The sequence below is a fragment of the Equus caballus genome, chromosome 11, assembly GCF_041296265.1.
Source record: "Equus caballus isolate H_3958 breed thoroughbred chromosome 11, TB-T2T, whole genome shotgun sequence".
Lineage (NCBI taxonomy): Eukaryota > Metazoa > Chordata > Mammalia > Perissodactyla > Equidae > Equus > Equus caballus.
This window is the reverse complement of record NC_091694.1, coordinates 49,819,451-49,841,010: the sequence shown is the minus strand read 5'-3', so window position 1 is coordinate 49,841,010 and position 21,560 is coordinate 49,819,451. Positions and strand designations below refer to the sequence as shown.

At 56.9% G+C, this 21,560-nt stretch overlaps 1 protein-coding gene across 50 annotated transcripts in view; it reads left to right on the top strand.

Moving 5' to 3' along the window:
• Positions 1-21,560, top strand: part of MINK1 (misshapen like kinase 1) — a 50,815-nt gene that overhangs the window by 28,231 nt on the left and 1,024 nt on the right. The window contains exons 2-33 of one of the 50 annotated variants that reach the window (XM_070228013.1): positions 4,603-4,668; positions 6,399-6,455; positions 6,544-6,669; positions 8,614-8,724; positions 9,140-9,230; positions 9,672-9,802; positions 10,120-10,174; positions 10,318-10,396; positions 10,653-10,828; positions 11,320-11,389; positions 11,751-11,967; positions 14,210-14,326; positions 14,795-14,881; positions 15,088-15,315; positions 15,510-15,683; positions 16,034-16,234; positions 16,679-16,764; positions 16,920-17,030; positions 17,174-17,286; positions 17,527-17,615; positions 17,843-17,866; positions 17,953-18,116; positions 18,565-18,667; positions 18,752-18,889; positions 19,071-19,179; positions 19,562-19,729; positions 19,836-19,979; positions 20,195-20,329; positions 20,534-20,634; positions 20,719-20,868; positions 20,953-21,112; positions 21,204-21,343. In XM_070228013.1, the coding sequence (XP_070084114.1) occupies positions 4,603-4,668; positions 6,399-6,455; positions 6,544-6,669; positions 8,614-8,724; positions 9,140-9,230; positions 9,672-9,802; positions 10,120-10,174; positions 10,318-10,396; positions 10,653-10,828; positions 11,320-11,389; positions 11,751-11,967; positions 14,210-14,326; positions 14,795-14,881; positions 15,088-15,315; positions 15,510-15,683; positions 16,034-16,234; positions 16,679-16,764; positions 16,920-17,030; positions 17,174-17,286; positions 17,527-17,615; positions 17,843-17,866; positions 17,953-18,116; positions 18,565-18,667; positions 18,752-18,889; positions 19,071-19,179; positions 19,562-19,729; positions 19,836-19,979; positions 20,195-20,329; positions 20,534-20,634; positions 20,719-20,868; positions 20,953-21,112; positions 21,204-21,343 (3,921 nt within the window). Of the gene's footprint in view, positions 1-4,602; positions 4,669-6,398; positions 6,456-6,543; positions 6,670-8,613; positions 8,725-9,139; positions 9,231-9,671; positions 9,803-10,119; positions 10,175-10,317; positions 10,397-10,652; positions 10,829-11,319; positions 11,390-11,750; positions 11,968-14,209; positions 14,327-14,794; positions 14,882-15,087; positions 15,316-15,509; positions 15,684-15,973; positions 16,235-16,678; positions 16,765-16,919; positions 17,031-17,173; positions 17,287-17,526; positions 17,616-17,842; positions 17,867-17,952; positions 18,117-18,561; positions 18,668-18,751; positions 18,890-19,070; positions 19,180-19,561; positions 19,730-19,835; positions 19,980-20,194; positions 20,330-20,533; positions 20,635-20,718; positions 21,113-21,203; positions 21,344-21,560 lie in introns of all 50 variants that reach the window. The other 49 variants (XM_070228012.1, XM_070228003.1, XM_014728327.3 and 46 more) reach the window with 49 other exon arrangements.

Here is a 21,560-nt window from a genome sequence, read left to right as displayed (position 1 = left end):
ATGCTGCTCACCCACCGCTTGTGCAGGCTGCCTGACCTCCCTCAGATCCCTGCCACTCCTAGATCATCCCACCCCTTCTGTTCACCTGTTAGTAACTGCCTAACTGTTAGTAACTGCAGCGTTTTTCACAGTGGGTCCACTGACCCTCTGCGTTAGAATCAGCAAGGCATCTGTTAAACATCTAGAGGCCTGCTCCTCCGCAGACCTGTGGTGCTGCATGAGGGTCTCTGGAGGCGGATCCTAGGAGTCTGCCTCCCAAGTGATTCTCATGTACCCTGACGTCTGAGAACCACCACCCTAAAGCCCCCTGTCTCGTGGCTGTTCCTGAGCTTCTCCACCTCGTTCGGGCCCCCCACCTCCCTCCTACCTAGCAGATGGTCTTCCCTCCTACGCAGTCCTTAAAGTCAAGGTCATTGGGTGTTCATGGAACTCCCTCATCTTTCTTCCTCTTTACCTCAGAAGACCAGTGTCTCTTCACTTCTCCTCTCTTGTCCTCCTCTCTCCCTCCTCTCATTAGTTACCCAGCTGCTGAGAGCAAAGAGTTTGAGTGCCAAGAAACAGCAAGGGAAGGCCTGCAGTGACAGCATCGGACAGAGCTGTGCCCGCGTGCAGAGGGCAAGCCAGGGCCGCCTGGGGCTTCCCAGGAGTGCAGCCCCTCCCTCTGGAGGCGCCTCTTCTAGTCACCATTGAGGAGCGTGATCAAGCACACAGACAAGTGCGTAGTCGAAGGGCCCACATTTGAAGCCAGATCAATGCACGAATCATATTAGAACTGTGACACACATTTCTGGGCATTCGGAATCCTTGGGTATGTGTATGAGAGAGAGTAGGCACTGCCGTATTTTATCACAACTGTAACCCGGTGGGAGATGCAGCTGCATACTCTGGCAATGCACACTTCCATATATATACACACATAGCATAAAAGGTTAACTTGTCAAACATCATCAGTCTCACTTTTTAGCTTTTTCCCTTCCACAAGCATGACAGATCTTCCCTATCTTGAAAACCCCTTTGTCTGACCCTGCTGCCTCCTTTAGCCATCATCTGATTTCCCCTTCCTCTCAAGTTCAAGCTCTCTAGAGAGAGTGCTGTACCCATTGCCTTCACTTCCTCATTGCTCCCCTTTCCTCCAGCCCTTCTGTCTGCCTTCTGCTCACTCAACTGCAGTTCCCACAGAGGTTCCCAGGGCTTCTTGGGTGCTGAAGCCAGTGGTATTGTCCTCAGTCCTCTCTGACCATTTCCTCCTCTGGGGTCTGTTCTTCTCCTCCTCTCCCGTGTGTAGCGCTTGGCCATTCCTCCAACGCTGGCCCTGGCTCTTTCCTCCTTTGCCCGTACATTCTCCCTGGACTTCTTGTCTCCTCTCTCCCACTCTCCCACTCGTGAGCGTCCTCTACATCTTTCTCTGCAGGCCCTTGTTTCTAACTGCCTGATAGACGTTTACCCCTCCGTGTCCCCTAACGTCTCAAACTCAAGATCCAAACCCAGACTGCTGTCCCTCAGCATGGCATGGCCTTCCTCACTCTTAAATTCCTGTCACCAATTGAAAACTTAATCAGCCTCCAAAGCCCAGCTCAGACACCGTCTCCTCCAGGAAGCCTGCCTGAGATTCCAAGCCAGAATTTGATTCTGTCCCTGAAACCACGAAACAGACTTTTTACCCAGTGCAACACCTTCTTAGTTTGTGTGAGGAAGATGAGGCCCCAAACAGTTAAATACTTGCCCAGGGGCACACAGCTGATGCTAAAGTTCTCTCTAGAAGGTCACTCTCCAGTGCTCTGAATGCTGTACCGAGCAGTTCCTAATGCCTCTAGTGCTGTCAGTTGCTCTGACGGCATGTGATCAAACACTGCTACATATCGCTGTTGGGGGACTTGGCCTGTCTATAAAATTATAAGGTCCTTGAGGGGCCGTCCATGTTCCTCATGTACCATTGACTTCCTCATTGTACCTAACTGAGTGCTCAGTAAATATTGAACAGATGGATGAAATAAGAGAAAGGTGCCTTATAGATTTTCCCTGATTAGGGCCTAGCCCGGTGCCGGATAGATGTAGCTCCTCAGAAAATATTTAGTGGTTGGTTAATGATGGGACAACTTTAAATATCAAGCTGAGGTGTTTGGACTCTTCTGGAAGCAGTGGGGAGCCGTGTGGGTTCTGGGCAGAAGAGTAAAATTAGGAAGGCGCCGTGTTAGGAGGGTTAATCCGGCAGCGGGAAGAGTGGTGAGGGAGGAGCGAAGGGAGTGGTCCGGGGTGGCAGCTTCAGGAATTGAGCGGCAGAGACAAACGGACACTTTGAAGGGAGATAGGCTGGGTGACTGATGCGGCGAGGGAAGGAGGGGAAGTAGAGAATGGTGCGGAGGCAGGATTTGGTGTGGAAAATGGTGCTGCCCTTGAGTGAAGAGGGCCGGCTCTGTGGAGCGCGTTCTCTGGAGGGTGTTAGGTACCACGGCTGCCAGGCCACACGCGTGCTCTCAGCTTAATCTTCAGAATAACTCTTTGAAGGCGTGGTCGTCCTGACCTGTGAGTCAGAAAATGGGCTTGAAACCATTAAATCAATATCTGAACCCAGCCCAGCGTGTCTGACCTCAGAGATTGTTCTTTCATCAGTCAGTGCCTCCCAAATGTATAGGAACAAGACAAATTCGGAGCCAGGATTGCAAAATGAATCCATTTGTGCTGATTTGAGGAGATGATGGTATAGCGTGGATGACTCTACCAGGCCCATCATATTTTACCCTCTTAGATTAGGAGCATCCAGAAAATCATGATCCTGAGTCCTTTTTCCTGTCTCCATCCATCTCAGAAGAACTAAGTTAGATGTAAGAAGGGACTTCCCAAGAGTCCGAGTTCAGAGGCCCCGAAATGGATGGGCCCTTCTTTTGGGGAGAGCGTGAGGGAACTGTGTTCCCTTCCTCTTCAGTCCTCTTGAGACAGGGTTCCCTGCAGCTCTCAGATTCAGGCAAACCTCTCCTGAGCCCCCACTCAGGGGCAGTTTCTGCCTTTCCTGGGGCTGCTGTGTTTTTAGACCTTCAACTGGAGCTAAATAATTGAACACAGAACCATGAAATTCTTGGTCTGGTCAGCCTAGGCCCCTTGGCGCTCATAGAAGGAGCCCCTGTGCAGCTTCGCTCCAGTGTCCCCGGAGCAGGTTTGGGATGTCCTTTCAGGCTGCCATGTGCCGGGCCCTGGGCTAGTGCTGCCACACTAGCCAGCAAGGAGGGTCCAGTCCCTTTCCTCCAGGAACTGACAGATAAGTAAGTACACAGCCACGGTGCATGATGACACATGCTCTGACGGGGAAGCACAGGGAGCAGAGTACGTTTCCAGTCCTCCCATCCCCGCTCTGAGAAAATGGGCAAAGACAGCGCGCAGTGAGGACGGGCTGGTGTCTCCCTGTCTCCACCACGCCCAGGTTCTGTTCCATCTGCTGATGGCAGTGCATGGAGGCTCAAGGGTTCTTTTGGTTTGTTTGGTATTATTTATCTTTTAGAAATTCTATATTGGTTTTCAAAATCAAGGAGAAAGCAGTTTTAGATTATATGCTTTTAGGATTTTCAGCACGGAGACCTAAGCGTTACCTGGGGAGTTTATTTCCTAGTGACATCTTCACTTTGTGCCTCCCCTCTCAGTCCTTCAGGTGGCCGGAGGGGGCCCACACCCGGAAACACCAGCCTTTTCTGCTGGGAGTGCGGACAGCACTGGGCTCGAGGCTCGGGGCTCGAGGCTGGCTCTCAGCCTGCCGCTCCACCTCCCAACCTCTCTCTCTCTCTCTTTCTCTCTCCCGCTCTCTCTCTCTCAAAAAGAAGTCCTGCCAGGAGGGTGTGGGTGGCCTCCCAGCAGCTGTGCTGCTCAGCCAGCCTGCCTGCTCTCAGCCCAGCAGGCAGTGAACCTCTGTGGAAGCTTTGTTTGAGCCCTTTGGGCCCTCTCCTCCTGGCACCACTTGGCTCGGGAAAGTAGGAACCGAAAGGTCTCCCTTTTCACTGCCCTTCCCAGCGGCCTCTCATTGTCACCTGCTATCCCCCACCCCCCAGGTCCCTTCTACCCACAAATGCCCCAAAACTTGGCCTGGAAGCCCAGGGTCTCGGGAGGACTGGGAAGGGGGGAAAGGACAGAAGGATGACTCAAATTCCAGCCCCTACCAGCTTTCCCCATCCCTGCTTTTAAAAAATAAAATAACAACAATGATAATTAACTTTTATTGTGTACACGCTCTGTGCTAGGCACTGTCTTGAGCATTTTATGGTCATTGCCTCATTTAAAGTTGACACCAACCCCAGAGATGGGTACTCAGGATCCCCATTTTGCAGATGAGCCCACACTCTCAGTGTTTATCACTGACTTTGAAATCAGGAGCATGTCTGACAAGCCAGCTGGGCTCTGACTTCTGTTTGCTGTCACCTCTTTCTGACGTTTCCCATAGAAAACGAACTCTGAACCAATCCAGGAGAAGGGCAGCTGGCCATCAGGGGCCCCTTGAAGCCCCCTCGTAATGTACTAGTTAGTTCTTCACTCATCTCCTGACTGAATACCTCTTCCCACCCCACGAGCCGCGTAACCCTGTTCTGAAGTCCTGACACCTTATTCTTTCTCTGCCCCCAGGACCCTGCTGGAATCTTTGAACTGGTGGAGGTGGTCGGCAATGGAACCTACGGACAGGTGTACAAGGTGAGACTGGTGGTGCAGAAGCGTGGCCCTCTTCCAGGGGGCCCTCTCAGGAGGGGTGGAAGAAGTGGGCCCCAGGCCTAGAGATCTGGGGGCGGGCCGTGGGAGAGCCCAGAGGCTGGGGGCCCTTCCCGGGGAGTGGAGCGAGGACCTGGAAAGAGAGGAGAATACAAGGAAGGAAGGGAAGGAAGCAGCAGGAAGTGGGCTGTTTTTGCTGGCTCTGCCTCTGAGTTTAGAACTAGTCCTGGGTGTGGCAGGAACAGGTCTAGAGCTGGGCGGAGTGTGGAACAGCACATATGAGGGCAGTAGGAAGGGTCTGGGGACATGTGTGTCAGAGCTCACCTGGGAGCTCAGAGCAGAGCTCAACCAAAGGTGCAGGTTTGGCTCCTCCCAAGACCACAGAGACCCACAGGACTTGGAGTTGGTGGGACCTAATGGTTGACCTGCAGAGGGGAAGTGGTTTCTTGAGCTCCCGCAGCTGGCCTGCAGCAGGGCTGGAGCCAGAGCTCAGGCCTTCTGCTTTTGAGGCTGCCTCTCTCCCACAGAAGTGGCATTGCCTCAGCCACTGATTGTAGCTTTTAGCTCGGCCAGCCCAGCCTCTCACGTGGCCTGACCACTGGTCATGCTTGGGTGAGGGGAGGTGGCCACAGCAGAGAGATGTTCAAGGTGGACGCTGCCCCAGAGCTGGAGGCCCCCAGAGCAGACACCGTGCTTCTTTGTGTCCAGACACAATGCTGTCTTGTCGCGAGTCTCCTCTGCATCTCAGGGGTCTGTGGTCCTGGATCATTAGGACCACCTGCCTTTCTCTTACCCTTCTTCCCTGTAAGCTTTGGGGAACAGGCACCCCCCTCCCCCCATCTCTTGCCTAGTCGTTGCCATGGAAATAGTAGCTCTATGTTCTGCTTCTCCAGGCTTGGGGTCTTAAATGAATGCTGGGGATAAAAATAATCCATGGTTGGCAATACCCATGTCCATCTGCACAAGGGGCTGCCTTCCCCCACCCACCCTGCTCTTCCCCAGGAAGCCTTGGGCTTTCCTGTCCAAGCCTGAGGTGGCCCCTGCTAGCGATCTCAGAAGGATGAGGAGGGAGGCGTGGGGAGGATGGGGACGTACTCTCGAAGGAGAAGTTTCTTTCCATTAGCTTTGGTGATGGGGCATCAACACGTGTCAGCCCTTCTGTGTTTCCCCCAGTTCCCTAAAATCTCAGCTGTCTTTGTTCTTTCCTGTCAACAATAATAAAAAGGCTTGGGGGGGGTGGTGATTCTGGGAAAGGACTCCCGTCCAGAGGGGACGGGGCGAGAAAGCACCCAGGCAGTTTATCTTACACAGAAGAGGCCAGAGAGGCAGAACCCCTCCCTCCCCAGCCTCCTCCCCAGCCCCCTCCAGCTCCAGCTGAGGATGGAGAAGGTACCCTGCGTTGCTCACTCTGTCAAACTGTAGGAAGTCCAAGCCCTAGAGGCTGGAGGAGAACATACGTCTCTCGCTTGTCTCTCGAGTGTTGGATGGGAGGAAACCCTTGGTCTTCATCAGGTTCAGCGCCTGGAATCCAGGCTCCGTAGTTTTTCTGTAGCCCTCTGTCTACCCCTGTGACCAACCCACAAACTGAGGTGTCTAGCCACCGTCAGGGGCACTTTCTAAGACAGAAAACAGCCAAAAGGTGTGGCCTCTCCCAGAATCCAGCCCTCCCTAAGCGGAGACCCAGATCCCTCCATGCCTGGCTCTCTGTCCTGCAGGGTCGGCATGTCAAGACTGGGCAGCTGGCTGCCATCAAGGTCATGGATGTCACGGAGGTAGGGAGTGGTGAGGGGTAGAGGGAGGGTGGGAGCATTGAGGAGGGGGTGGGGAGACTCTCAGGGCTCACCTCCTCTGTTCACCCAGGATGAGGAGGAGGAGATCAAACAGGAGATCAACATGTTGAAAAAATATTCTCACCACCGCAACATTGCCACCTACTATGGGGCTTTTATCAAGAAGAGCCCCCCTGGAAACGACGACCAGCTCTGGGTGAGAAGTGCCCTCAGCCTTCCTGGCTGCGCATCCCTGCCCTTCCCTGGCTCCAGGCTGCTCTTGAGCTCCGCGTCAGTCCCCAGGCTTCTCTTGCCAGCCCTCCCCTTCAGTCTACACAGTTCTCCCGTGTCTGATCCAGAGTGACTTCCTGACTCACACGGAGCCTCCCACACATTGCAGCCTCTTGTCCTCTGAGCCTTTTGGTGGCAGGGGTCTGGGGATTGCCCCCACCTTTGCCCTGATCGGTAGTGTGCCCTTACCCTGTGTCCAGCAGGCACTTAATGAATAATGAGCAATGGAATCCCAGCAAGGGCTGAAAGAGACCACAGGGAGGCTAGGCCATCAGTTCTCCTGTCTGTGCACAGCTCCTGGGAGAGCAACAGACCAGAATATTTGTGGGCGGCCACAGGGCTCAGACCCCTCCCGACAGTGCACAAGCCCTTCTGGATGATTATTCTAACCAGGGCTTGCTGTGGCTCTTTTGGGCCTCCCCCAAATTCCCTCTTGGCAGAGCATTCCTAAGAGTCATCGCCCTCCCTGGCCTGACGCTGGTGCCAAGCTGATTCCCCGGCCTCACCCTTCCTGGTACTCAGCTCAGCCCCCAGGAGAGAGCAGCAGGGTGCATGGCCTTGGCTGTGGAGATTTGGAGCTGTCTCCCCTCCCAGCAGTCTGCCAGACAAGTACTTATTGAGCACCTCTGTCTACCCTGCACAGATAGACATGTGTCATGGTCCCTGCCTCCAAGGCACTTAGTCTTGCTGGGGACAGGTGTGTGTGTGTGCGCGCGCACACACACACACACTCTCACACACACAAAGAAAGGGAGTAGCACATCAGGTAGGTTTACCCGTCAACTGTGGTAGGAGACCATCGAGGACTAGAGGCAGGGCACACGTGGCCAGGCGCCCCCTTCTGGACCTGTTGAACACTGTCCTCCTGTCCTCCCACTGTGCTCTGCTGTTGGAGGGGGAGGCCTATGCAGAGGACTTTTATTGCATATGCAAATGTACGTGTCCCATCCAGCTTTTTTCTGCATTGGATGCAGCTTCTGGAAAACGTACAGTGAAAACGTTTGGACAGGCATACTGATCCCAGGGGACTGATTTGCCCTGCTTCTGGGTCTCAGTGGTTCTTCCCTCGAGGTGCTGAGATGCCTGCAGGGATCTCTCCTTATCTCCCGGCCTTGGCCGCCCCTCCGTGTGCGGTTTATGCTTCAGTCTCGCACCAGTTCCTCCTGCAGCTCTCTCTAGCCCCTTGCCCTGTTTCTGTCTCTCGCAGACCTGCAGAATTGTTGATTCTTAGCCCCTTTCTTGCCTCTGGGTCAGCTATTGGCAAACTTTCTCTGTGCAGGGCCAGATAGTAACTGTTTGGGGCTTTGTGGGTCATAAAGTCTCTGTCTCAACTACTCAGTTGAGCCGTTGCACCATGAAGACAGCTGTAGACAGTACATAAATGAATGGACGTCGACGTATCCCCCAAAGCTTTATGCAGGATACTGAAATTTGAGTTTCATATGATTCTTTTGATTTTTTCCAACCATTAAAAAATGTAGATACTATGCTTGACTCACTGCATGTGTTACTGGCCCTTGGGCTTATGGGTCCCGATGAGGTGTCCCGATGAGGATCTGACGAAAGCGTTGGACCCTTCCCCAGGGAAAGGCACATACCTCCATTGTTTTGTCTACAGTTTCAGGGATTCTTTGGACTTCTATTTTCCTTCTCCCAGACCACCTCCTTCAGCCCCACTTGCCCTGTCTTTCCCCTTTCTTTCCAAATCTCTGGAAGTTCTGTGGCCTTTGCGAGCGGTCTCAAAGGCCCTGCTCTCCAGCTCCTACCAGTTCTGTCCCCGAGGCCTCTGGTCCTCCTCCAGGGGGCTGCTAGGGGAAGGAGGCCTTGCCTGACCAGTGCTCTTCCTTCCCGTGCCTCCCTGGGACCGTAGCTGGTGATGGAGTTCTGTGGTGCTGGCTCTGTGACGGACCTGGTAAAGAACACCAAAGGAAACGCCCTGAAGGAGGACTGCATCGCCTACATCTGCAGGGAGATTCTCCGGGTGAGTGCCCGCCCCTCCCTCCCCGCTGCCTCTGGGCCACCCCCGCTAGAGCTTCTCCCTGCACAAGGACCCTCCTCGTGCTGGGAGGGGGTGGAACTGTGCCTCTTTAAGGAGCAGATGGCCTGATGGGGTGGGGACAAGACAGAGTCCCGACCTTGGGGAACCCTCAGACCGTTGGAGGAGACAAGTGCCTCTGTTTCCAAGCTCTGCCACTTGGCTTGCAGCCCTCAGCTGTGAGGAATTCTCCCCACGACAGCTCTGCCTGTATGTGGGCTCCTGGGTGGAGAGGGGCCGCTCCTTCAGCTCAGTCCCATCTAGCCTGATGACTCGTCCTCGCCTGGGCTCAGGTCCGTGGCCTTGTTCTTTCCCACCCATTCCAACACCAAGACTAATCCCCCCAACTCTCCTGCCCCAGGGTCTGGCCCACCTCCACGCCCACAAGGTGATCCACCGAGACATCAAGGGGCAGAACGTCCTGCTGACAGAGAATGCTGAGGTCAAGCTAGGTATGCTGATTCCTTCTGAGGCGGACGGGGCACTCTCACTTCCAGGACGGAATGAGAGGCCCCTTTATTCTGCCTGTTGGCTGGGAGGCTTGCCCCTCCCCTTCCCCATCTCCTCCCCTGGGGTGCCCTGCCTCCTGCTAAAAGTCATTCAAGAAATTTTTTGCCAGCTACCTGTTATGACCGGGGGGGCTGTGCAGGTCCCTCTGGGGAGAGGGGATATTTTTGACCCCTCCTGCCTGGGATGCTCTCCCTTGGTCCTTTCACCTTGGATTTTCCCCCAAGATGCAGGAAGACTAGGTCAGCTTCTTCAGGATGTTGGTGGGGTGGAAGAGGTGCTGAGGAGTGTCTGGGTAGGACAAGGACCTCCACTGCCCTGGGGCACACACATGCTGGGCTGAGACAAGGGGAGCAGATGTGACCCCTCCCTCCATGTCTTTCCAGTGGATTTTGGGGTGAGTGCTCAGCTGGACCGCACCGTGGGCAGGCGGAACACTTTCATTGGGACCCCCTACTGGATGGCCCCGGAGGTCATCGCCTGTGATGAGAACCCCGATGCCACCTACGATTACAGGGTATGGAGCAGAAAGTAGGGAGCATGGAGGCAGCCAAGGGCAGGAAGTGAGATGGGGGTGATGGGTTGATTGAAAATCTCAGGGGCTTGGGCAGGTTGGGCAAGAAAATGAAGGTCTAATGGCGTGTTAGCAGCGAGGGTTGTGGCAAGGAAAGGACGGATGGGAGGACTGGGTGAATGGGAGGACATTGCAGAGTTGGAGGAGAGGGGCCTCAGGAAGGGGTGTGGACCAGAATGTGGTCCTAAAGAGACTGCGGATGGTGGGTAAAGAGAGTTGTTGGGAACATTCACCTGTCCCTTCTTCTCTTCCCTCTATAGAGTGACATTTGGTCCCTAGGAATCACAGCCATCGAGATGGCAGAGGGAGCCCCCCGTAAGTACGGAGTCTGGGAGAGAAGGGAGGGCCCAGAAAGTGCCTGTAGGGAGGAGGTGGATCACCAGAGATCATGGTGAGAAGGGCTCCTTGAGGCTCTCGGCACGGCAGAAGGGCCTGATGGTGTGTCTTCTGTGTGCCAGCTCTGTGTGACATGCACCCTATGCGAGCCCTCTTCCTCATCCCTCGGAACCCACCACCCAGACTCAAGTCTAAGAAATGGTAGGTCTCTGGGGGTCCAGGAAGGAAGGTCTCTGGACAAGGCCACCCTGCCTTAACCTGGGCCAGGCTTGGGTCTGTGCCACAGAAGAGGTGTTGGCAGGGGGCACTGCAGCCGGAGGGCCGGGGGGCTGTGTTGGGATGTGGAGAAGAAAGGAGGGAAGTCAAAGTGGCTTTTGGATTAATGATCCCCCCTCTTCCTCCTGCAACCCCCCTCTTCCGAGGGGTCCCTCCCAGTGTGTGGCACCATTGTTTTCAGGTCTAAGAAGTTCATCGACTTCATTGACACATGTCTCATCAAGACATACCTGAGCCGCCCACCGACAGAGCAGCTGCTGAAGTTCCCCTTCATCCGCGACCAGCCCACGGAGCGGCAGGTCCGCATCCAGCTCAAGGACCACATCGACCGATCCCGGAAGAAACGAGGCGAGAAGGGTCAGTGGGCTAGGAGGGAGGTGGCAGGTCTCCGACACTTCAGCCCCTGTTCTTCTTTACCAGCCCTGGCCCCTGCTGGCTCCCCTTCAGGTTCCCCTCCCAGGCAGGCCCAGCTCTCCCTGTCCAAGATCTCCTTTCCCAAACTTCCAGCCCCAGAGGGGTTCTTCCTCTTTACCACCTGATCCCAGCCAGCCTTCCACATGAGTCCTTTTCCATCCTTACAGAAGCTTCCTGTTGAGTACATGCATGTGTGAGTGCACGCACACACTCTGCCACATCCCACTTACTGTGGGGTCTGATCCTCATCTCTGTCCAGGCCCAAACCTGAGACCCGCCCCCCATCACCCCATTGTTCCAAGGAGGGAGGAGGGGACCCAGGTGCATGGCCATCCAGACAGAAGTTATTGGTTGTCCCCATCTAAGGTTTCCCTAGCCCAGGGTGGGGTCTGGGGCACTGGGTGAAGACACAGCAGTGATCTCCCCCCCTGCAGAGGAGACAGAATACGAGTACAGCGGCAGCGAAGAGGAAGATGACAGCCATGGAGAGGAAGGAGAGCCAAGGTGGGCTTGGCCGGCGGAGGTCGAGGGCCGTCACTTACTGTCTGAGGGGACAACAGTGGTCCTTGCTTGGGGACGCTCAGTCTGGGGGTGGTGGGCACAGACAGGTAGAGACTCCTAAAACCGAATCCCTGAGTGCTGAGAAGAAATGGAACGAATGGATGAGCCCGAGGTGGGGCGAGGGTGATGCAGGGCTGCAGGCTGACGGCCCAAGACTGGGCAGGGGGAAGGCAGATCCCGGTCATGTGGAGTGACCTGAGGCAGACTGGTCCAGGTAAAGCACCCGCTCAGGCGGCTGCCCAGGGATGAGAGTGGGAAGCAGCAGGATTCTGACCCCAACCTCCATTGTGCTACCCTGACCCAGCTCCATCATGAACGTGCCCGGGGAGTCGACCCTGCGCAGGGAATTTCTCCGGCTCCAGCAGGAGAATAAGAGCAATTCAGAGGCTCTAAAGCAGCAGCAGCAGCAGCAGCTGCAGCAGCAGCAACAGCGAGACCCCGAGGCGCACATCAAACACCTCCTGCACCAGCGGCAGCGCCGCATCGAGGAGCAGAAGGAGGAGCGGCGGCGCGTCGAGGAGGTGGGGCTGTCCTTCCCCTGTCCCCGGCCCCCTTCCTGGGTGGCCAGGTCCCTCTTCCTGGTGTGCCTTGGTCTGGAAGCTCCCTGGTTCCTCAGGGCAGTGGGGAGAACAGGAGCAAGCAGGGGCTTCCCCAGCCCTTTCCTTCAGACTGTGTGGAAAGGCTCTGCCGTCCTCTGTTAGAGGCCAGGCCCCGGGCGCCTTGGCCCCGCCCAGCCCTGTGTGGATGGTTGTGCCTTCGGCGTCCCTTCAGAGCAGAGCCAATTCTGTAAAGCCATTCTGGTTCCCCACGGACAAGACTGGCTCTAAACCTCCACCCTGGGTTTGTCGAGCTCCATGTACCTTAAATCTCAGGAGCTGGGGTCTGTATACAAACACCTCAGTCCCCTGGGCATTGACTCTCCACAGCTGTCTGGGCCAAACATGGAGACATCTGCCTTTTACTTTTGGTTGTTTGGGCTCAGGTTTGCTGAAAAGTACAGTCTTGTCAATCAGACTAGTTGTAGGTGGGTGGGAGAAATTCATTTTGATTAATAGAGAATCTTATTTTTTGTTTGGTTTTTTTGAGGAAGATTAGCCCTGAGCTAACTACTGCCAATCCTCCTCTTTTTGCTGAGCAAGACTGGCCCTGAGCTAACATCTGTGCCCATCTTCCTCTACTTTATATGTGGGACGCCTACCACAGCATGGCTTGCCAAGCGGCGCCATGTCTGCACCCGGGATCCGAACTAGCAAACCCCAGGCTGCCAAGAAGCAGAACATGCGCACTTAACCGCTGCGCCACTGGGCCGGCCCCGAGAATCTTATTTTTAAATAGCTGCAGTTTGCTTTTCTTACCATCAATTTAAAATATGCATGTATCTGTATATATACATGTTTAAGTGTATTTATTTTGCAGGGGGCATGGTGGGGAAGGAGAGGTATAGGTTGCTTAAAAAAATTGCCTTAAATGATGAGATTTTTGTTAAAACAATTACATGATTTCAAAACTCATGAAGAGCTGGGCTTAACAAAAAGTTATCTAAATAATAGTAGATAGTTGGAAGCATCCACACTGTCCATGCCTCTCCCCGGAGCAGGCCCCTGTCTTTGTTGAACAAAACATAATTTGCAGGAAAGCCTGCTACAAGAGTTGTTAGTACTGAGGAGTTGCGTCTGACTCCCAGTGACCCTGTGAACAGCAGCGCGGAACCCTGCCCAGTCTTTTTGTGCCATCCTCTCACCTTCCAGTGCTAGATCAGTCCAATTGACCAGAAGTGGGTGGCCAGGTCCCTCTTCCTAGTCTGTCTACTCTGGAAGCTCCGCTGAAATCTGCTCACCACAGGTGGCCCTGCTAGAATGTGAAATACTGGTGGCATAGCTTTCGGCATCACAGCAACACACAGCCTCCTCAGTGTGACAACCGACAGACAAGTGGTGTGGTTGCCTGACCAGGAAATGAACCCGGGCCATGGTGGTGAGAGCGAATCTTAACCACTAGCCCACCAGAGCTGGCTTGCTACAAGAGAGCCTAGTGCAAATCCCTTTTAATAAATACTGTTTTCAGGTAACAGAACAGAAAATCGTGTCTACCACGGTGTTTCCTGGAGCAGGCCTGCCAGATCCTCATTGTAGAGATAGGAACAGCAAAGTTCTCCCAACTGGAATGGCCCCTTGGGGTTGTGCTTTTTCCCCTTTTTTTTTTAGCAGACTCTTTGGTCAGAAAGATTGTGAAAGTAAAGTGCAACCTGGGCTACTGCTGTTTGCCAAGGAGCGGGGCCAAGTCCCTGTCCTCGGAGTAGCTTTTCTGTCCCCTGGTGGCTCGTGCCCTCTTCTGGCCAATGGCTATCACTACAGCCCACTCTATTTGGACCTCCGGGCAGAGGTTAATTTGAGAGGCCAGGAGTGTGCTGGGGGTTATTGTTTGGTTTGGTTTGGTTTGCTTGTTTGGTGGAGGAGTGGATGGGGCAGGTACTGTCCAGTTCGGCCCACTCCAGGGGCAGCAGTCTCTCTCGTCCCAAGCCAGCAGCTGTGTGAGACAGCAACTTTTCCTAAGCCAAGCCCCGTGGGCTCTCGTGTAGGGTCATAGAAACAAGTTGGAGCCCTTCTCACTCACCACCATCCCTAGTGAGGAGGAGACCTGGGCGTGCTGTCCATTAGGGATCCCCTTCCAGGAGGCACGGAAATGGGCTGGATGCCCCTTCCAGGGCTGTGCTGTCTGAGCGTCTGGTAGGGTCCCTAAGACCACCCCTCTCTTCACCCGCAGCAACAGCGGCGGGAGCGGGAGCAGCGGAAGCTGCAGGAGAAGGAGCAGCAGCGGCGGCTGGAGGACATGCAGGCCCTGCGGCGTGAGGAGGAGCGGCGGCAGGCCGAGCGGGAGCAGGTACAGCGCCCCCAGCGCACACCGCCACACCCCTGCCCTCCCGGCCTTCCCTCTCGCTCCTGCTGCCCGCCTCCCCTGCTCCCCGTACCCTTCCCCTTCTTTCCCGACCCCTAGATTCCTCCTATCTTTTCCAGCTTCACTCTTTCTCTCTGTTTTCTCCCACCCTTCAACCCCCGACCCCGGCTCCTGCCCTCCTCCTGTCTCTGTACCTTCATTCCCCATCTCTCTGCCCCATCCTCAACTCCTCTCCCCTGCACCTTCCCTCATGGGTCCTCCACCCTGGCTTCCTCCTCATTCCCTGCCCTCGGTGGGCTCATCCCACCCCGCCCTCTCTATTGCTCTTCCCCGCTCTCCTCATCCTCACCCCACTGATCCCTTCCTCCTCCTCCAACTCCTTCGCCGCCGCCGCCGCCCCCTCCGCCTCTCCCTCTTTCCCTGCCCTTTGCCCCCCACCCCCCGTCCCCCCAGGAATATATCCGTCACAGGCTAGAGGAGGAGCAGCGACAGCTCGAGATCCTTCAGCAACAGCTGCTCCAGGAACAGGCCCTACTGCTGGTAACGGGGTCCCCTAGCTTCCCCTGGGAAGATGTGTGCTCAGAGCTCTGCTGGAATGGGATGGGGACACTTCAGGGGAAGGGATTCACCCAAGCATCAAGGGAAGACGTCTCCTCTCTAGGCAGTTGGAGAAAAGGAAGGGCGTGCCTGCTCTAACTTCCAGGGCCACACCCTGCTGAGCCCTCTCTCCCTACCCTTGGGCCCAGGAATACAAGCGGAAGCAGCTGGAAGAGCAGCGGCAGTCAGAGCGTCTCCAGAGGCAGCTGCAGCAGGAGCATGCCTACCTCAAGTCCCTGCAGCAGCAGCAGCAGCAGCAGCAACTTCAGAAGCAGCAGCAGCAGCAGCAGCAGCAAATCCTGCCCGGGGACAGGAAGCCCCTGTATCATTATGGTCGGGGCATTAACCCCGCTGACAAACCAGCCTGGGCCCGAGAGGTACTCACTGCCTCCTTTGCCACCTGGGACTCCATCCTCCCGGCCCCACTGCCTGAGGCCTGATAGCTGCAAGGTTGTTTGGCACTGGTGGGCCCTGAGAAGGGAAGGGGCCACAGGCCGGAGGGCTGGAGCGGTGGGATGGGTGGGGACAAGGAAGCAAAAGCTGGCCTGGTTGGCTTCCTTTCACATCACAGGTAGAAGAGAGGACGAGGATGAACAAACAGCAGAACTCTCCCTTGGCCAAGACCAAGCCAAGCAGCACAGGGCCTGAGCCCCCTGTCCCCCAGGCCTCCCCTGGGCCCCCAGGACCCCTGTCCCAAACTCCTCCTATGCAGAGGCCGGTGGAGCCCCAGGAGGGACCACACAAGGTGAGTCTCTCCTCGTTCCTGTCTTAACACACGTGTGCACGTTCACACCCACACCATTAACCAGGGATCACAGACCTCAGGATACTTTGGCAGAGACTGTCACCTGCTCACTGCTGCATGTGTCTGTTCCTACGTCTTACCTGTTCTTGGGCTCTAGGAGTCTCTTTCCTTCCGTGGAGAATCAGAAGCCAGAGGCTTTACCTGCCCCTTCCAACCAGCCCAGGCCCCAGCTCCCAGGTGGGGATGTGCCACAGAGCGGGCAGCCCACCCTCCCTGGTCTCTCCCCGCAGAGCCTGGTGGCACACCGGGTCCCACTGAAGCCATATGCAGCGCCTGTACCCCGATCCCAGTCCCTGCAGGACCAGCCCACCAGAAACCTGGCTGCCTTCCCAGCCTCTCACGACCCCGACCCTGCTGTCCCCACACCCACCGCCACGCCCAGCGCCCGAGGAGCTGTCATCCGCCAGAATTCAGACCCCACCTCCGAAGGGCCTGGCCCCAGCCCGAACCCCCCAGCCTGGGTCCGGCCAGATAATGAGGCCCCACCCAAGGTAAGGACAACCATTCAGGACCAGGAAAGAGCAGAGAAATAGTAAGGGAGGAAGAGGAGAGCGAGTAGGGAGCAGGCAGGTGGCAATGGGTTCCGGGTTGGAGGGATAGAGAAGGGTGAGGCATCCGCCATGGCCTCTGTCCCGCAGGGCTTACCTTCACTCTGGTGGGTGGGGCGGCATGTGAATGTGTGGAGGTGACCCCACTGGTGAGTGTGGGAGTGGAAGAATGCCAGGGTGTTCGGGGAGCATGAGAGGGCAGACTCCCTGGATTATGATCCCAGCTCCGTGACCTTCCACAAATTAATTAGCTTCCCTGACCTCAGTTTGCTTCTCCATAAAAGCCGACGAGAGCACGTATCAGAGTTAACAGTGAGGAGGAAGTGTTTGGGGGTGCCCAGCACCAAGCTAGTACAAGGCACGCTGACTTCTTTCTTCTCTCCTCAGGTGCCTCAGAGGACCTCATCTATTGCCACTGCCCTTAACACCAGTGGGGCCGGAGGGTCCCGGCCAGCTCAGGCTGTCCGTGCCAGGTAACACCCGGGTGGAATTGGCGGCAGCCTGGGGAGTGGAGGGGGGGCAGAGGGAAGTTTGCCAGGTTACCCGCTTAGGGGTGGGCAAGCCCCAACCCAGTCACCTCAGCCCCCTCCCTGCCCCCGCCCCCGGCACCCCTGTGCTCCCTCCACAGACCTCGCAGCAACTCCGCCTGGCAAATCTATCTGCAAAGGCGGGCAGAGCGGGGAACCCCCAAGCCTCCAGGGCCCCCTGCTCAGCCCCCTGGCCCGCCCAACGCCTGTAGGTAATGGAGTTGTCCCCCCACTCACTCCCACCCTCACTTCTGCCACCTGCTTCCCCTGGTGATGGCTCCCTCTGCGGTGCAGCTCAGCACCCCGGGGAGGGGAGCACCCTGCCTCCTTGACCCTGCCTCTGCTCCTCCCACAGTAACCCCGACCTCAGGAGGAGTGACCCTGGCTGGGAGCGATCAGACAGTGTCCTCCCAGCCTCTCATGGGCACCTCCCCCAGGCTGGTTCACTGGAGCGGAACCGTGTGGGAGGTACGTTGGCCGGGCTGGGGCAGCCTGCTCTGGGGCCCCGATGCATTTGCCATCAGGACGGACCCTTCCTTTGGCAGCTTTGGCCTGAGATACTCTTGGGGGCAGGATGGGGACCAGGCTGGGTATGGAGCATGGCACTGAGCTCTGGGGCTCAGGCCCAAGAGGTCAGCCCAGCGTGTGGGCTTGAGGCCATTCCTGTCAGAAGTCAGTGACCTCCCTCTCCCACCCTGCCATGTCCAGCTTCCTCCAAACTGGACAGCTCCCCAGTGCTCTCCCCTGGGAACAAAGCCAAGCCTGATGACCACCGCTCACGGCCAGGCCGGCCTGCAGTAAGTCTTTGGGTGGCAGCCGTGGTCCTGCCTCCTCTTGGTGGGGCTTAAGGGCCAGATGTGGAGCCTCTGGAGCCCCCAGGAGCCGGGTGCCAGGGGCCGGGCCTTCATTAATCTGCGTGAGGGGGGCTGCAGGATAAGGGGATGGCACTTCTCACTTACTAACCTCTCTCACCCTCTCTCCTGCCTCTTCCTGACTGCCCGCCTTCCCCTGTGGCCCCACCCAGAGCTATAAGCGAGCCATTGGTGAGGTCAGTGAGTAGGGGCCTGCTTGTGGGAGCCCCTCGTGTTACCCTGTCCCTTTCCCTCCCCTCCTCATGCAGTTCCTCCCCTGCAGGATTTTGTGTTGCTGAAAGAGCGGACCATGGACGAGGCCCCCCGGCCTCCCAAGAAGGCCATGGACTACTCTTCATCCAGTGAGGAAGTGGAGAGCAGTGAGGACGAGGAGGAGGAAAGCAACGGCGAACCATCAGAGGGGAGCAGAGATACCCCTGGGGCCCGGTATGGGGGCATCCTGGGGGCAGGGGTGCTCCCACCTCGGAGGCGCCGACAGGATGCAGGCAGGAGGGGAGGGGATGAGGCTCTGGGGCAAGTCTGAGGGAAAAGGGTTCCTCTTTCCCCAGAGTGGGGAACCCTGGCTGTCATTGCTGGTCAGGTCTTCCCCCCCTTCTCTAGAGAATGGGGTACAGGGGCTGGTGTTCCTATCTTTCTTCCACTATCCTCTCAGTTGGGAGTGGGCCTCTTCAGGTGCCTCTCTGCGGCCAGCCTTCCCCGAGTGCCAAGCACGGAACACCCAGCAGTGGGGCAGAGGCTGCTTGGTGACGGCTGAGCATACGGGGTTTGGATGGAGACTGAAAGCACTGGTCCTCCTGCTTCTTCTGCTCCCTGTGTCACTTGCATGGTGGGCAGGGTCTGGAGGGCCTCATGACCTTCCTCTCTCCCATAGCAGCGATGGAGACACAGACAGCGTCAGCACCATGGTGGTCCACGACGTGGAGGAGATAGCCGGGACCCAGACCCCCTATGGGGGCGGGACTATGGTGGTCCAGCGTGTGAGTGGGCTCCCCCTTCTTCCCAGCACCTGCCATGCACCCTCCTTGGCCCCAGCACTGGCCCCCTTCCTTCTGTTCCTTTAGACTCCTGAAGAGGAGCGAAGCCTGCTGCACGCCGACAGCAACGGTTACACAAACCTGCCGGATGTGGTCCAGCCCAGCCACTCACCCACCGAGAGCAGCAGAGGTCAAAGCCCCCCCTCAAAGGAGGGAGGCGGCGACGTAAGTGGGTGGAGAGAGGAGCCCGCTGGGGTGGGCAGGGGGTCTGAGGGCTATTGGGGCGGAGGGTGCACTGCGGTGGGCAGGGCAGAGCACTGGGAGCTGGTTGGCCAGGGTTCCAGAGTGGGTGGGCCATGGGCTGGGGTCTCATGTGTTTTCCTGACTACTGCCCTCACCCCTGCAGTACCAGTCTCGAGGGCTTGTAAAGGCCCCTGGCAAGAGCTCCTTCACGATGTTTGTGGACCTAGGGATCTACCAGCCTGGAGGCAGTGGGGACACCATCCCTATCACAGGTGAGGATGGGAGAACAGATCTGCGATGAGGCCTGGGAGCAGCACAGGTGGGCTTCTGATGATGGGGCTTGATGAAGCACAGTCCTGGCCTTCCCTTTGGCTTGAGCACCTGCCCTGGGCCAGAGGCAGCAAGGGCTTCTGGGGCCTCACTGACCCAAGAGGAAAATTGCTCAGAGTGGCCCAGCACCTGAGTGACAGAACGAGGACTTTGCCAGGCCTTTTGGCTCTTGTTTCAACTCCTTGGTGCACCTCCTCCATTCTCCAGTCTTGCACTTTCCTTCTGAGTGTTCAGAGGAGTCAAGAGCAAATGTAGGGGGTGGGATCAGGAGAGACGGAGGGAGGGCAGCAGCCCACTTCTCCTCCCCTCTCCTCTTCCCTGCAGCCCTAGTGGGTGGAGAGGGCAGTCGGCTCGATCAGCTACAATATGATGTGCGGAAAGGCTCTGTGGTCAACGTGAACCCCACCAATACCCGGGCCCACAGTGAAACCCCCGAGATTCGGAAGTACAAGAAGCGCTTCAATTCCGAGATCCTCTGTGCAGCCCTTTGGGGTAAGCCGGGGCCGGGGAGGAGAAGAGGGGTGTGGTGTGCTCCTGGGCTCCTGGTCAGGTGAGGGTCTGGCTCTGCCTCTGATCTGCCCAAGGGCTCCTATTGCAGGGGTCAACCTGCTGGTGGGCACCGAGAACGGGCTGATGTTGCTGGACCGAAGTGGGCAGGGCAAGGTGTATGGACTCATCGGGCGGCGACGCTTCCAGCAAATGGATGTGCTGGAAGGACTCAACTTGCTCATCACCATCTCAGGTATGTGTGTGGAGTACAGGGTGGGGGCAGGGCCAGGAGGAGGGGGCTCAGTTTCTCGGCTTTCTGTCACCATCTTCAGCCTGGGAGGAGGGCACCCTTGGTCCAGGAGCCGGAAGGTGGGGTGACACTCTCACCCCTTGTGGTACACAGAGAAAGGATGGCAGGGAGGCAGAAGCTGGACCTCCAGTGAGGGAGTGTGTCTGTCCGCTCCTCAGGGAAAAGGAACAAACTGCGGGTGTATTACCTGTCCTGGCTCCGGAACAAGATTCTGCACAATGACCCAGAAGTGGAGAAGAAGCAGGGCTGGACCACCGTGGGGGACATGGAGGGCTGCGGGCACTACCGCGTTGGTGAGGAGGTCACAACAGAGCGGCCAGGGCACATTTGTTTATGAGAAGAGAGACACAGGTGTCTGTCTGGGCTTAACAGCTAACTAAGAAAGCCTTGAAGCCAGAGACTAGGGACCTGGGCTTGGGGTGTAGTGACAGACCCGTGGGAGGGGCCGACAGCCCAAGAAGGGAAGTCCCTGCATCCCTCTTCTTTCCTGCCCTCAGTGAAATATGAACGCATTAAGTTCCTGGTCATCGCCCTGAAGAACTCCGTGGAGGTGTATGCCTGGGCCCCCAAACCCTACCACAAATTCATGGCCTTCAAGGTAAGCGCAGCCTCGGCACCCCTAGTGCTGCTCCAAGGTCCAGCTTCTCCACTTGTGTCCCCTGAGCCTCTCTCTCCTCCACAGTCCTTCGCTGACCTCCCTCACCGCCCTCTGCTGGTTGACTTGACCGTAGAGGAGGGACAGCGGCTCAAGGTCATCTATGGCTCCAGTGCTGGCTTCCATGCTGTGGATGTTGACTCGGGGAACAGCTATGACATCTACATCCCTGTGCATGTACTTTTGGTGGGCTGTGGGCAGAGTGGGAACACCAGTCTGGGCCCCAGACGTGGGAACTCCAGCCTGCCTTCTCCTCCCCAGATCCAGAGCCAGATCACACCCCATGCCATCATCTTCCTCCCCAACACCGATGGCATGGAGATGCTACTGTGCTATGAGGACGAGGGCGTCTACGTCAACACATATGGGCGGATCATTAAGGATGTGGTGCTGCAGTGGGGGGAGATGCCCACTTCTGTGGGTGAGTGAGGTGCCATCGCGCCCCCCTCCCCCCACCACATGTCCCTAAGCTGGCCCACAACTCACTGGCCCTCAACTCCCTTCTCTCCCAGCCTACATCTGCTCCAACCAGATAATGGGCTGGGGTGAGAAAGCCATTGAGATCCGCTCCGTGGAGACGGGCCACCTGGATGGGGTCTTCATGCACAAACGAGCCCAGAGGCTCAAGTTCCTGTGTGAGCGGAATGACAAGGTGCGAGGCCCCTGGAAAGGGCTCGGGCCCCCGCACTGGTCTGGCCCCCATGACCCTAGGGCCCCAGACGGAGTTGGGGGAGGAGATGGTTGTGGAGTTGTCCTGAAAGAGGGCCCCTCGGGGAGCACAGCATGCAATCACAGCCTGCCCTCCCCTCCCCTTCAGTTTCTGAGACCTCCAGATTCCCTCACCCCCCCACCTCATCTGCCAGCTACCC